Source organism: Ranitomeya imitator, chromosome 1 (assembly GCF_032444005.1).
Source record: "Ranitomeya imitator isolate aRanImi1 chromosome 1, aRanImi1.pri, whole genome shotgun sequence".
In the NCBI taxonomy this organism is placed as follows: Eukaryota; Metazoa; Chordata; class Amphibia; order Anura; family Dendrobatidae; genus Ranitomeya; species Ranitomeya imitator.
This window is the reverse complement of record NC_091282.1, coordinates 403,789,243-403,800,804: the sequence shown is the minus strand read 5'-3', so window position 1 is coordinate 403,800,804 and position 11,562 is coordinate 403,789,243. Positions and strand designations below refer to the sequence as shown.

At 42.0% G+C, this 11,562-nt stretch overlaps 1 protein-coding gene across 1 annotated transcript in view; it reads right to left on the bottom strand.

Moving 5' to 3' along the window:
- Positions 1-216: 216 nt before the first annotated feature.
- Positions 217-11,562, bottom strand: part of GOLM1 (golgi membrane protein 1) — a 167,924-nt gene continuing 156,578 nt past the window's right edge. The window contains exons 8-11 of the mRNA XM_069762443.1: positions 6,513-6,761; positions 5,712-5,834; positions 3,260-4,286; positions 217-1,678 (exon numbers count right to left, since the gene is read on the bottom strand). Of these exons, the coding sequence (XP_069618544.1) occupies positions 4,207-4,286; positions 5,712-5,834; positions 6,513-6,761 (452 nt within the window). The 3' untranslated portion in view covers positions 217-1,678; positions 3,260-4,206. The remainder of the gene's footprint in view (positions 1,679-3,259; positions 4,287-5,711; positions 5,835-6,512; positions 6,762-11,562) is intronic.

Genomic DNA, 11,562 nt, shown 5'->3' with positions numbered 1-11,562 from the left:
TTCTCCCAGGGAAAAAACTGAGAACACCCACTTAAAGTTAACTCATTAGGTTCCAAATAGTTTTATCATCAAGATCTCCCAAACAGGCAAAATATAAAACAAAATTATTGTTTTTGTTCTGTTCTGCAGCCACTATTACATCATATATCGAGTTCAACATGAAAAATGGGGTGATTTAAAAGTTATCTAAATTAAAAAATACACAACACAAAAACCCCCAGTTTTGTTGTTTTTTAATCTACTTTGGTATTTAACAAAAGGTCATAAATTAGACAGTTGCTGTACAATTTCATCTCAGCAGATAATTACACAGTACCAACCCAGTTAAAAGCAACCTGACAGCAAGATTTCAAACCCAAACTATTTATCTCTGCGTGTAGCTCATTCAAAATCCAGAAATACTTTACATGGCCAGTCCATTCCTCCATACTGGGACATCAGCCTCATTTGGATATCAATTAAAATGCTGAAGAGCTTTATGTAGATTTGAAGTCTTTGTCACTCCAGCTCTATTCCCCAGCCAGAACGTAGTCCTCTTCATGCTTAACTTACACCCTCTATGCTGTGTGACTTCATGCAAAAAAGCACTAGAGCTAGATCTACAAATGGATCTTCAACCTCATTTGTATATAAAAGCAGATTTCTCAGTAACGAAGGAATTGATGGCCTAGGTTATTGCTAAATTAGTCTATGAAAGATTCATGCACATATAAATAGTTTGGAGGTTAAAACCCTGCTGACAGATTCCCTTTAAATTTAGATAACGATTATGCGCAATCTAAGGAAAAAAAAAGTATCTTTATTATCCTTCACACTTTGTATTATTTAATTAAACCCTTTTTGATAGCTTGATTTAAGCTTCATTCACATTTTATAGAGACAGTCATGTAAATAATTACAGGATTACAGTATAGATGGTAAATCACTGCACAGCAGTACTGTATAGATGTGATACAAAGAAACAATATAGCAATATTGCATGTAATCTTGAGGTCACGAGTTATCAGAATCATAAGTGGAGTGCAACTGTTAAAACATTAAGGCTACGTCGGCGCTGGGATTATTCGCATTTATTTTTCTGCATGACAATAGAGGAGTGGAGGCTGAAAACCTATGAAGGCTTCATGTACATGGCTGTATGACACCTCCACATGGGCTCGGGATTGTAAACCATTATAGGGTAATACCGTATATTTTGGCTTTCATACAGGAGAGGCACAGAGTTGGGCTTTTTTCGATTCATTTGTGTAATGCCCCAACAGTTGTCATGTTATTGTTCTCCAACTGAAACGTTTCAACCAATTTAAAGCACCATATGGCAGCACATTGCACTGCTGTGCAAGACCCCTAAATATATTAGTCTGATGGAGTTATCAATGTGAAATGAAGAGGCAAACTTTTTCAACAGATATAATTTAGCTTAATAATTTGTAGTGGCAAAATGTTTAAAGTCGACAGCAGTACTGAGCAAGTCTTGCAACATCACTGTTATGGTCTGCAGAGCCAGAGAATGCCCACAATTTCTACATGACAATGTCGCTTTCCATTCCTTCCATGGGCAAATGGGAGTAAAGAGACCTCAGCAGCAGTCTAGCCGAATAGATAATAGAAAAAAAAAGACTTCTGCTGAGCCCTATGACATGTGGGTGAATGTGACAACCTCGACCCTTACCGAAAACTACAGGTCCTTCTCAAAAAATTAGCATATAGTGTTAAATTTCATTATTTACCATAATGTAATGATTACAATTAAACTTTCATATATTATAGATTCATTATCCACCAACTGAAATTTGTCAGGTCTTTTATTGTTTTAATACTGATGATTTTGGCATACAACTCCTGATAACCCAAAAAACCTGTCTCAATAAATTAGCATATCAAGAAAAGGTTCTCTAAACGACCTATTACCCTAATCTTCTGAATCAACTAATTAACTCTAAACACATGCAAAAGATACCTGAGGCTTTTATAAACTCCCTGCCTGGTTCATTACTCAAAACCCCCATCATGGGTAAGACTAGCGACCTGACAGATGTCAAGAAGGCCATCATTGACACCCTCAAGCAAGAGGGTAAGACCCAGAAAGAAATTTCTCAACAAATAGGCTGTTCCCAGAGTGCTGTATCAAGGCACCTCAATGGTAAGTCTGTTGGAAGGAAACAATGTGGCAGAAAACGCTGTACAACGAGAAGAGGAGACCGGACCCTGAGGAAGATTGTGGAGAAGGACCGATTCCAGACCTTGGGGAACCTGAGGAAGCAGTGGACTGAGTCTGGTGTGGAAACATCCAGAGCCACCGTGCACAGGCGTGTGCAGGAAATGGGCTACAGGTGCCGCATTCCCCAGGTAAAGCCACTTTTGAGCTACAGAGAAGCAGCACTGGACTGTTGCTAAGTGGTCCCAAGTACTTTTTTCTGATGAAAGCCAAATTTTGCATGTCATTCGGAAATCAAGGTGCCAGAGTCTGGAGGAAGACTGGGGAGAATGAAATGCCAAAATGCCTGAAGTCCAGTGTCAAGTACCCACAGTCAGTGATGGTGTGGGGTGCCATGTCAGCTGCTGGTGTTGGTCCACTGTGTTTCATCAAGGGCAGGGTCAATGCAGCTAGCTATCAGGAGATTTTGGAGCACTTCATGCTTCCATCGGCTGAAATGCTTTATGGAGATGAAGATTTCATTTTTCAGCACGACTTGGCACCTGCTCACAGTGCCAAAACCACTGGTAAATGGTTTACTGACCATGGTATTACTGTGCTCAATTGGCCTGCCAACTCTCCTGACCTGAACCCCATAGAGAATCTGTGGGATATTGTGAAGAGAAAGTTGAGAGACGCAAGACCCAACACTCTGGATGAGCTTAAGGCCGCTATTGAAGCATCCTGGGCCTCCATAACATCTCAGCAGTGTCACAGGCTGATTGCCTCCATGCCACGCCGCATTGAAGCAGTCATTTCTGCCAAAGGATTCCCGACCAAGTATTGAGTGCATAACTGAACATTATTATTTGTTGTTTTTTTTGTTTGTTATTAAAAAACACTTTTATTTGATTGGATGGGTGAAATATGCTAATTTATTGAGACAGGTTTTTTGGGTTATCAGGAGTTGTATGCCAAAATCATCAGTATTAAAACAATAAAAGACCTGACAAATTTCAGTTGGTGGATAATGAATCTATAATATATGAAAGTTTAATTGTAATCATTACATTATGGTAAATAATGAAATTTAACACTATATGCTAATTTTTTGAGAAGGACCTGTACATAGGAGCATTTGCAAATGCCAAGATTAAAAACATTCCCATATTACACCCAGGATATGCCAGAAAGGTCTGAAACACAAGTCCCTAGTTTCAGGGTCCTGGACAATGGGCTTACATGAGTTGGGAAAACAGGTCCAGATATTTCTGAAAATCATAGTATGTTAACAGGACAAGCCATAAATGTAAAAAAATGGGGTTACCCCTTTAAGCCATGGTTATTTTCATATTCTATGTTCTGCAGAAATTAGGGGTTGTCATGCTTGACAGGCCTTTCTCAAAAAATATATGATGTGAACTAATTTTCAATAAAATATGACTAAAAAAGGATGGTTTGTATAAGCTAAAACGACCGCCAGAAAACAGGTGATCGATGCTCTTTACTTTGGTGGCCGAAACACCATGTGCACGTTTATTGCTATTATACCGGGGAAGACTCATTACAGTTCACATATTGGAACATGACAAACAACCAATTACATTTTTGTTTCCACTAGCCCATCTAACAGACTAATAAATCGTTATCCCATCACTTAGCCGTGGGGTTAATGATAATTATGAATATATTATCTGTAGGCCTGTACGGTCTTTAAAACACAACAGAAGCAATTGCCACAGTCAAAGGCGGCCGACAATTCTCAGTCCGATATCCTCTTTATATCCATCTGAATGTGCCAAGATCTTTTGCGCTTTATACCCTCGCTGTGATTTATTATTCAGTCTGTGGTAAGGCTTTAATATGTATCAGAACAAGGTTATAAAGTCTCAGATTTAAAAAGTGAAAACCTAGAAGAAAATTAAAAATGGGCTTCAAGTTTGTTTCTGTGTGCTAGATCAATCTTCAGTTCTCTAAAAATCACCTGCATTCTGGTCCATGTCTTAAGGCATCTCATGTTGGGGACCAATCCAACTGCGATAAAGTGTTTAAAATGTGGGGCCAGTATGTTATTTTAGTCTTGGATTGTCGTCTTCATCTGCCTTTTGCTTGTCTTCAAGTTTATTCAATTCATTTCCACTTTTAACTTCTAAAAAGCAAAATAAATCAGTGAAAGTTTTGTACGCTACCAAAATGCTTGTGCATGACCTAATCATCTCCCGCCTCGACTACTGCAACACCCTCCTCTGTGGCCTACCTTCTAACACTCTCGCACCCCTCCAGTCCATCCTTAACCATGCTGCTGCCCGACTAATTAATCTCTCTCCTTGCTACTCTTCCGCTTCCCCTCTTTGCAAATCCCTTCACTGGCTCCCATTCCCTCAGCGTATCCAGTTTAAACTACTAACACTGACCTACAAAGCCATCCATAACCTGTCTCCTCCGTATATTTCCAAACTAATCTCCCAATATCTTCCCTCACCTAATCTCCGGTCCTCCCAAGACCTCCTTCTCTCCTCCAAGCTTATTCGCTTCTCACCCAATCGCCTCCAAGACTTCTCCCGAATATCCCCCATCCTCTGGAATTCTGTGCCCCAACACGTCCGGTTATCCACCACATTTGGATCCTTCAAAAGAAACCTGAAAACCCACCTCTTCAAAGAAGCTTACAACCTGTAATGACCACACGGCCACCTCAACACCATCAGAGCTACTGCAACCCTCGACCTACGGTCTCCTTCCCCATAATCCTGTAGAATGTAAGCCCGCAAGGGCAGGGTCCTCTTCCCTCTGTATCAGTCTGTTATTGTTAGTTTTGTTTACTGTAATTGATATTTGTATTTTGATGTTACCCCTTCTCATGTACAGCACCATGGAATTAATGGTGCTATATAAATAAATAATAATAACAGAGTACTATTGATAATTCTATTAGGGCAATCTGATTAGAAAACAAGTATGTCCTAACAACCCAAATACTGTGCAGTGTGAGGATGGAAGTCATTTCCTCAACCTCCAGTAAGCAAAAATGTTAGGCTATATCTTGCATCTCCCACCTTGACTACTGCAACACCCTCCTCTGTGGCTTCCTATCACACACTCACACTCCACCAACCTACCCTTACCCAATCAATCCACCTCTCTCACTAATCCTCTGCCAATCAATTCATTGCCTTCCAATTACCTAGTGACCTCAGTTTAAAGTCCCAAGTATGACATACAAGGCTGTCTGCTATGAACCATAGGAAATGGGCCATGATCAATGTCTGATCTCCGAAATTCACAAGTCCTCCTTTTTCCTCTGCCTTTTATTTCTCTCATACAGTCGTCTCTAAGAGTTTGTCTGATCGGCCTCCTATCCTCTGGAAATCAAGACCTCAACACTTCAGATTGACTTCCATTAACTGAAGGCTTCAGGCGTTACCTGAAAACCCACCTTCACTGGACAGCATACAACCTGTAGTAATGCCACCTCATTACCACAGTGGTTGCTAACCCCTCTCCCCCAATATAAGTGTGTAAGAATTTCGGTCAGCAGTAGCCCAATCCAGGAGGCAACAGGATACACACCTACCTCTTATACTCTGATCATTAGCTCTCAGCTCCACTTGTTTGTCGGTTTCAGATTCGGCCTCATTTGCGTCATCTCCATTGTAATCATTCAGTTTATCTGCGTCCTGCTGGCTTTGTTTTGCAGCTTAAAAAAACAAACAAAATCAGTTTACACTTTATAGACTTCACATTTTTTGGTTAAAATAGGTCGAATTATGGTTTATACCAATTTCTGGATATATCACCAGCTCATAAACCAACCATAACGTAACAATTATGTGGACCTAAAATCTTGAAGCAATGGGTATGTACACTTGCGGTGTAAGTTGGCTAATAAACTATAAGGGCCAGATTAATCAAGACCGGTATTGTTCTCGCCAAACTTGATGACGGGACGTGCTGGAGTCAGATGCTCCCAATTCATGAAAATCAGTAGCGGCGGACAAGTGGCATACACCTCCGTGTGTGCCTTGCCACAAATCTTACTCCAGCCCCTGAGTTTGACGAGCAGTGGTCGCCATGTCCCAGTCCTGCCAGAGATTCGTGCATTTCAGCGGAGATGGGAGAAATTGACGTAAGGATGCCAATAGTCACAAAATTTAGCCGCAATTCAGAGTTGCACCTACATTTTGGGGCTTTTGAAGGCTTTTACGTCAGAATTCTGGGGGCAAAACTTTGATGAATGAGGCCCTAATTTTGCAGTGACTGAAAAAATTTACGGTATCTGTTCCCTTTCAAACTCCAATTTACAGTTAATCTATAGCAGCTGACTGTGGTCCAATTTGTTGACTGATATATTGAATTGATGTACTATGGTATTAACCTTTTTCATCTTCAGGCGGACCATCCATGTTTATTAGGTTTTCTCTTTCAACCTCTTCATTTTCAGTTTCTTTATTAGGATCTTCAACATCTTCTACTTTGGGCTCATCATCCTCCTCATCATTTGGAAGGTTAGGATTTACATCACTGCCGACCTCCTCCTCTTTCTCGTCCTTGTCCTCTTCTAATTTGTACTGCTTTGGAGAAGGACTTTTTTTTTCATCCAAAACATTAACTTTTTTAGTTTGTTCTGAAAGTAAAGAATAAAATATGTTTTGACATCATGACATACTGAATAACAGGAACAAAAACTCCAAGTAAGGTGAAATGGTGAAAAATATGCAATTCCATTGTTTGAGGTATTGTTTTAACAACAATCATTGTATAATAAAAATGACCAGAAACCCAATCCTCCAGTAAAGAACAATTACTATGATAAAAAAAGGAAAGATTTGGAAGTAGTGGGGAAAAAAAAATTGACATTCGTTTAAAAAAAAAAAAAAAAAAAGTGGTCTGTGACATTTTTACCTTTCCAGCAATAGAGTTCTGCAGGAGCTTGTTTTTTTTTGCATGGTAAGGCGACGTTTTCATTTCTACAAATTTGGATTATATACAACATTTTGATTGTTTTTTTATTATATTTTTTTTTAGGGAGGTGAGGTAACCGGAAAAACAATTCTGGGGTTTCAATTTTTAAAAAGGAAAAAGTGGCGTGATTTAAAACTTATTTTTTTTTACATTTCTAGAAAATATTATATATTACAATTAATATTACAAGAACTATCTAAAAACGTTCTGTGTGTTCCAGGAGATCAATGATTTACCCTGATTAACTTCATGAATCTCAAATCAGGTCTCTCTCTGGCACGCTATGCCTAACCTTTTATTAATCTACCTAATAAAAGTGGAAGGTATTCGGAAGAAAAATTTCTGTAGACCGACAAACTGGTTTATCTTCTGTATATTTTTATCATTCATATCAAGGATTAAAGTTCCTTTAGTGACAGAGCCAATTTGGTACTTAATGACCGGGCCAATTTTTACAATTCTGACCACTGTCACTTTATGAGGTTATAACTCGAACACGTCAACGGATCCCGCTGATTCTGAGACTGTTTTTTCGTGACATATTGTACTTCATGTTAGTGGTAAAATTTCTTCGATATTACTTGGGATTATTTATGAAAAAACGGAAATATGGTGAAAATTTTGCAATTTAAAAAAAAAAAAAAAAAAAAAAAACAACGCATTTTTTCTACAAAAATTATCTTTTTCCCCCAAATTTTTATTTTCACAAGGGTAACAGGAGAAATTAGACCACTAAAGTTGTTGTGCAATTTCTCCTGAGTACGTCAATACCCCATATGTGGGGGTAAACCACTGTTTGGGCGCACCGCAGAGCTTGGAAGAGAAGGAGTGCCATTTTACTTTTTCAACATAGAATTGGCTGGAATTGAGATCGGACGCCATGTCACGTTTGGAGAGCCCCTGATGTGCCTAATCAGTAGAAACCCTCCACAAGTGACACCATTTTGGAAACTAGACCCTCCATGGAACTTATCTAGATGTGTGGTGAGAACTTTGAATTCCCAAGTGCTTCACAGAAGTTTATAATGCAGAGTCATGAAAATAAAAAATATTTTGTTTTCCCACAAAAAAGATATTGTAGCCCCCAAGTTTTTATTTTCACAAGGGTAACAAGAGAAATTGGACCCTAAAAGTTGTTGTCCAATTTATCCTGAGTATGCTTATGCCCCATATGTGGGGGTAACCCACTGTTTGGGCGCACAGCAGAACTCAGAAGGGAGGGAGCACCATTTGACTTTTTGAGCGCAAAATTGGCTGTCGTGTTTGGAGACCACCTGATGTACCTAAACAGTGGAAACCCCCCAATTCTAGCTCCAACCGTAACCCCAACATACCCCTAACCACAACCCGATCCATAATCCTAATCACAACCCTAACGATAATCACAACCTTTACCCCAAAACAACCCTCATGTCAACCCTAACCATAACCCTAATCAAAACCCTAAATCCAACACACCCCTAATCCTAATCTCAACCCTAACCTCAAACCTAACCCTAATCCCAATACACCCCTAATCCCAACCCTAACCTTAACCCTAATCCAAAACCTAATCCTAATCCCAAGCGTAACCCTAATGGCAACCCTAACTCTAATACCAACCCTAATCCAAACCCTAACCCTAATCCCAACTCTAACCCTAACTTTAGCCGCAACCCTAGCCCTAACTTTAGCCCCAACCCTAAATTTAGCCCCAACCTTAATCCTAGCCCTAACTTTAGCCCCAACCCTAACCTTAGCCCTAAGGCTACTTTCACACTTGCGTCATTTGGCATCCGTCGCAATCCGTCGTTTTGGACAAAAAACGGATCCTGCAAATGTGCCCGCAGGATGCGTTTTTTACCCATAGACTTTTTGCCGACGGATGGTCACGTCGCGTCCGTCGTGCACAGTTGTTCAATGTAACGTTTTTTTGTACGTCGCGTCCGCCATTTCCGACCGCGCATGCGTGGCCGTAACTCCGCCCCCTCCTCCCCAGGACATAGATTGGGCAGCGAATGCGTTGAAAAACTACATTCGCGGCTCACGTTGTGCACAATTTTCACAACGTGCGTCGGAATGTCGGGCCGACGCATTGCGACGGCTCCGTACCGACGTAAGTGTGAAAGAAGCCTATCCCTAAATTTAGCCCCAACCCTAATTTAGCCCCAACCCTAACCCTAAATTTAGCCCCAACCCTAACCCTAAATTTAGCCCCAACCCTAACCCTAACTTTAGCCCCAACTGCTTTCTCCTGCCGGCCGGCAGATGGCGACAGATGGCGGGCGCACTGCGCATGCGCCCGCCATTTTGTTTCCCAAAGAAGACGCCGGCGGCCAGGAGAAGAAGCAGAAGGACCCAGGGACACCGGTGAGTATAATAGGGTCCCCCGAATCCCCCTATTTCTCTGTACTCTGATGTGCGATCAAATCAGAGGACCGAGAATTACACATCGCTTTTTTTTTTTTTTTGCGGTCGCCGGTAAACAGTTAATTACCGGCGATCGCAAAACAGGGGTCGGTAAAACCGACCCCGATCATGTTCTTTGGGGTCTCGGCTACCCCCGGCAGCCAAGACCCCAAAGATCCTCCCGGTGCCGGCCGGTGGGCGCACTGCGCATGCGCCCGCCATTTTTTTGGCCGGAAAAAGATGGCGGCGCCCATCGGGAGCCACGAGGAGCATCGGGGGAGATAGGTGAGTATCGGGGGGCTATCTGGGACCCCTTTTCTCTGTCCTCTGATGTGCGATCACATCGGAGGACAGAGAAATTAAAAGGGAAACACCAGGGTTACTTACTGGTAACAGGTTTTTCCGGAACCCATGACGGCACACCTGAGAGAGGGGATCCGCCCAGCCAGGACAGGAAACCCTACTGAAAATAAAAGGGCGGTACCTCTCCCTCGCTTCAGTTTGTTTTCAGAGCATGAGAGGCCCCCCTGGTTAGTACACATGGCAATCCAACACCACATCATATTAACTAAAAAAGCACCCAAAACAATAGTGCACACCGAAAGGGTGATAAAGGGGGGGAATATACAGGTGCCGTCATGGGTTCCGGAAAAACCTGTTACCAGTAAGTAACCCTGGTGTTTTCCCTTCCCCCATGACGGCACACCTGAGAGACTTTTGTAGAATGAAACCTTAGGGAGGGACCACCGCTTGGAGTACCCTTCTACCAAAGGTTAGGTCAGCAGAGGAGGAAAGGTCTAGCCGGTAGTGCTTGAAAAAAGTTGAGGGTGAGGACCAGGTAGCGGCCTTGCAAATTTGATCAATTGATACCTCAGCCTTTTCCGCCCAGGAGGTAGCCATGGCTCTGGTAGAGTGAGCCTTGATGCCTTCAGGAACCGGAGTGCCACCCGCAGAGTAGGATAAACTAATGGCCTCCCTAATCCATCTATCAATAGTACTTTTAGCTACCCCACACCCTCTTTTGCTACCCTGAAAGGCTATGAATAGGGTTTGGTCTTTCCTCCACTGACTAGTCATAGATATGTACTGTAACATAGATCTTCTCACATCTAGCATGTGGAACTTTTGTTCCCCTGGATTTTTGGGATTACTACAGAAAGATGGTAAGGTAATCTCTTGACTCCTATGGAACTTTTGAACCACCTTGGGGAGATAAGCCGGGTCCGGTCTTAGAACGATCCTGTCATCAAAAACCTGAGTATAAGGAGGGGATATTGACAGGGCTTGCAAATCACTTACCCTACGTGCCGATGTTAGGGCTACTAGAAGAACTGTTTTAAGGGTAAGTAATTTAGGTGATAACTCCTGTAAGGGCTCGAACGGGTGTTTAGTTAGAGCTTCTAAGACCAAATTTAGATCCCAAGGAGGGATTTTTGGGATAACGACCGGCCGAGATCTACTGCAAGATTTTATGAATCGTGAAACCCATCTATTTGAGGCAAGATTACAGTTATACAGGGCCCCCAAGGCTGAAACCTGAACTTTAAGGGTGCTGGTTGCTAACCCAAGATGTAATCCTGCTTGCAGAAATTCTAGGATAGGACCCACTGGAGCCACCTCCCCCAATGGTTCACCCAGGAAGTCAAGAAATTTTTTCCATGTCCTACCATAGATTCTAGAAGTTATGGGTTTTCTGCTTTTCAACAGGGTGGAGATTAAACCTGGTGAGAATCCATGGCGACTTAGTAACGCCCTCTCAAATTCCAGGCTGCCAGATGGAAGCCCTTCACCTGAGAGTGGGTTACTGGGCCCTGGGTTAGTAGGTCCGGAATTTCTGGCAAAATCCATGGATCTGTTAACGACATCTGTCTTAGAAGGGAGAACCATGGTCTCCTTGGCCAAAATGGAGCTATGAGGATAATCCTCGCCTGATCCTCTCTGATCTTCCGGATCACAGCTGGGATCATCACTATCGGGGGGAATGCGTAGGCCAGAGAAAACTTCCAAGGTATTAGTAGGGCATCTACTGCGAAGGGATGTTCTCTTGGATTCAAGGAGCAGAATTTTCTGACTTT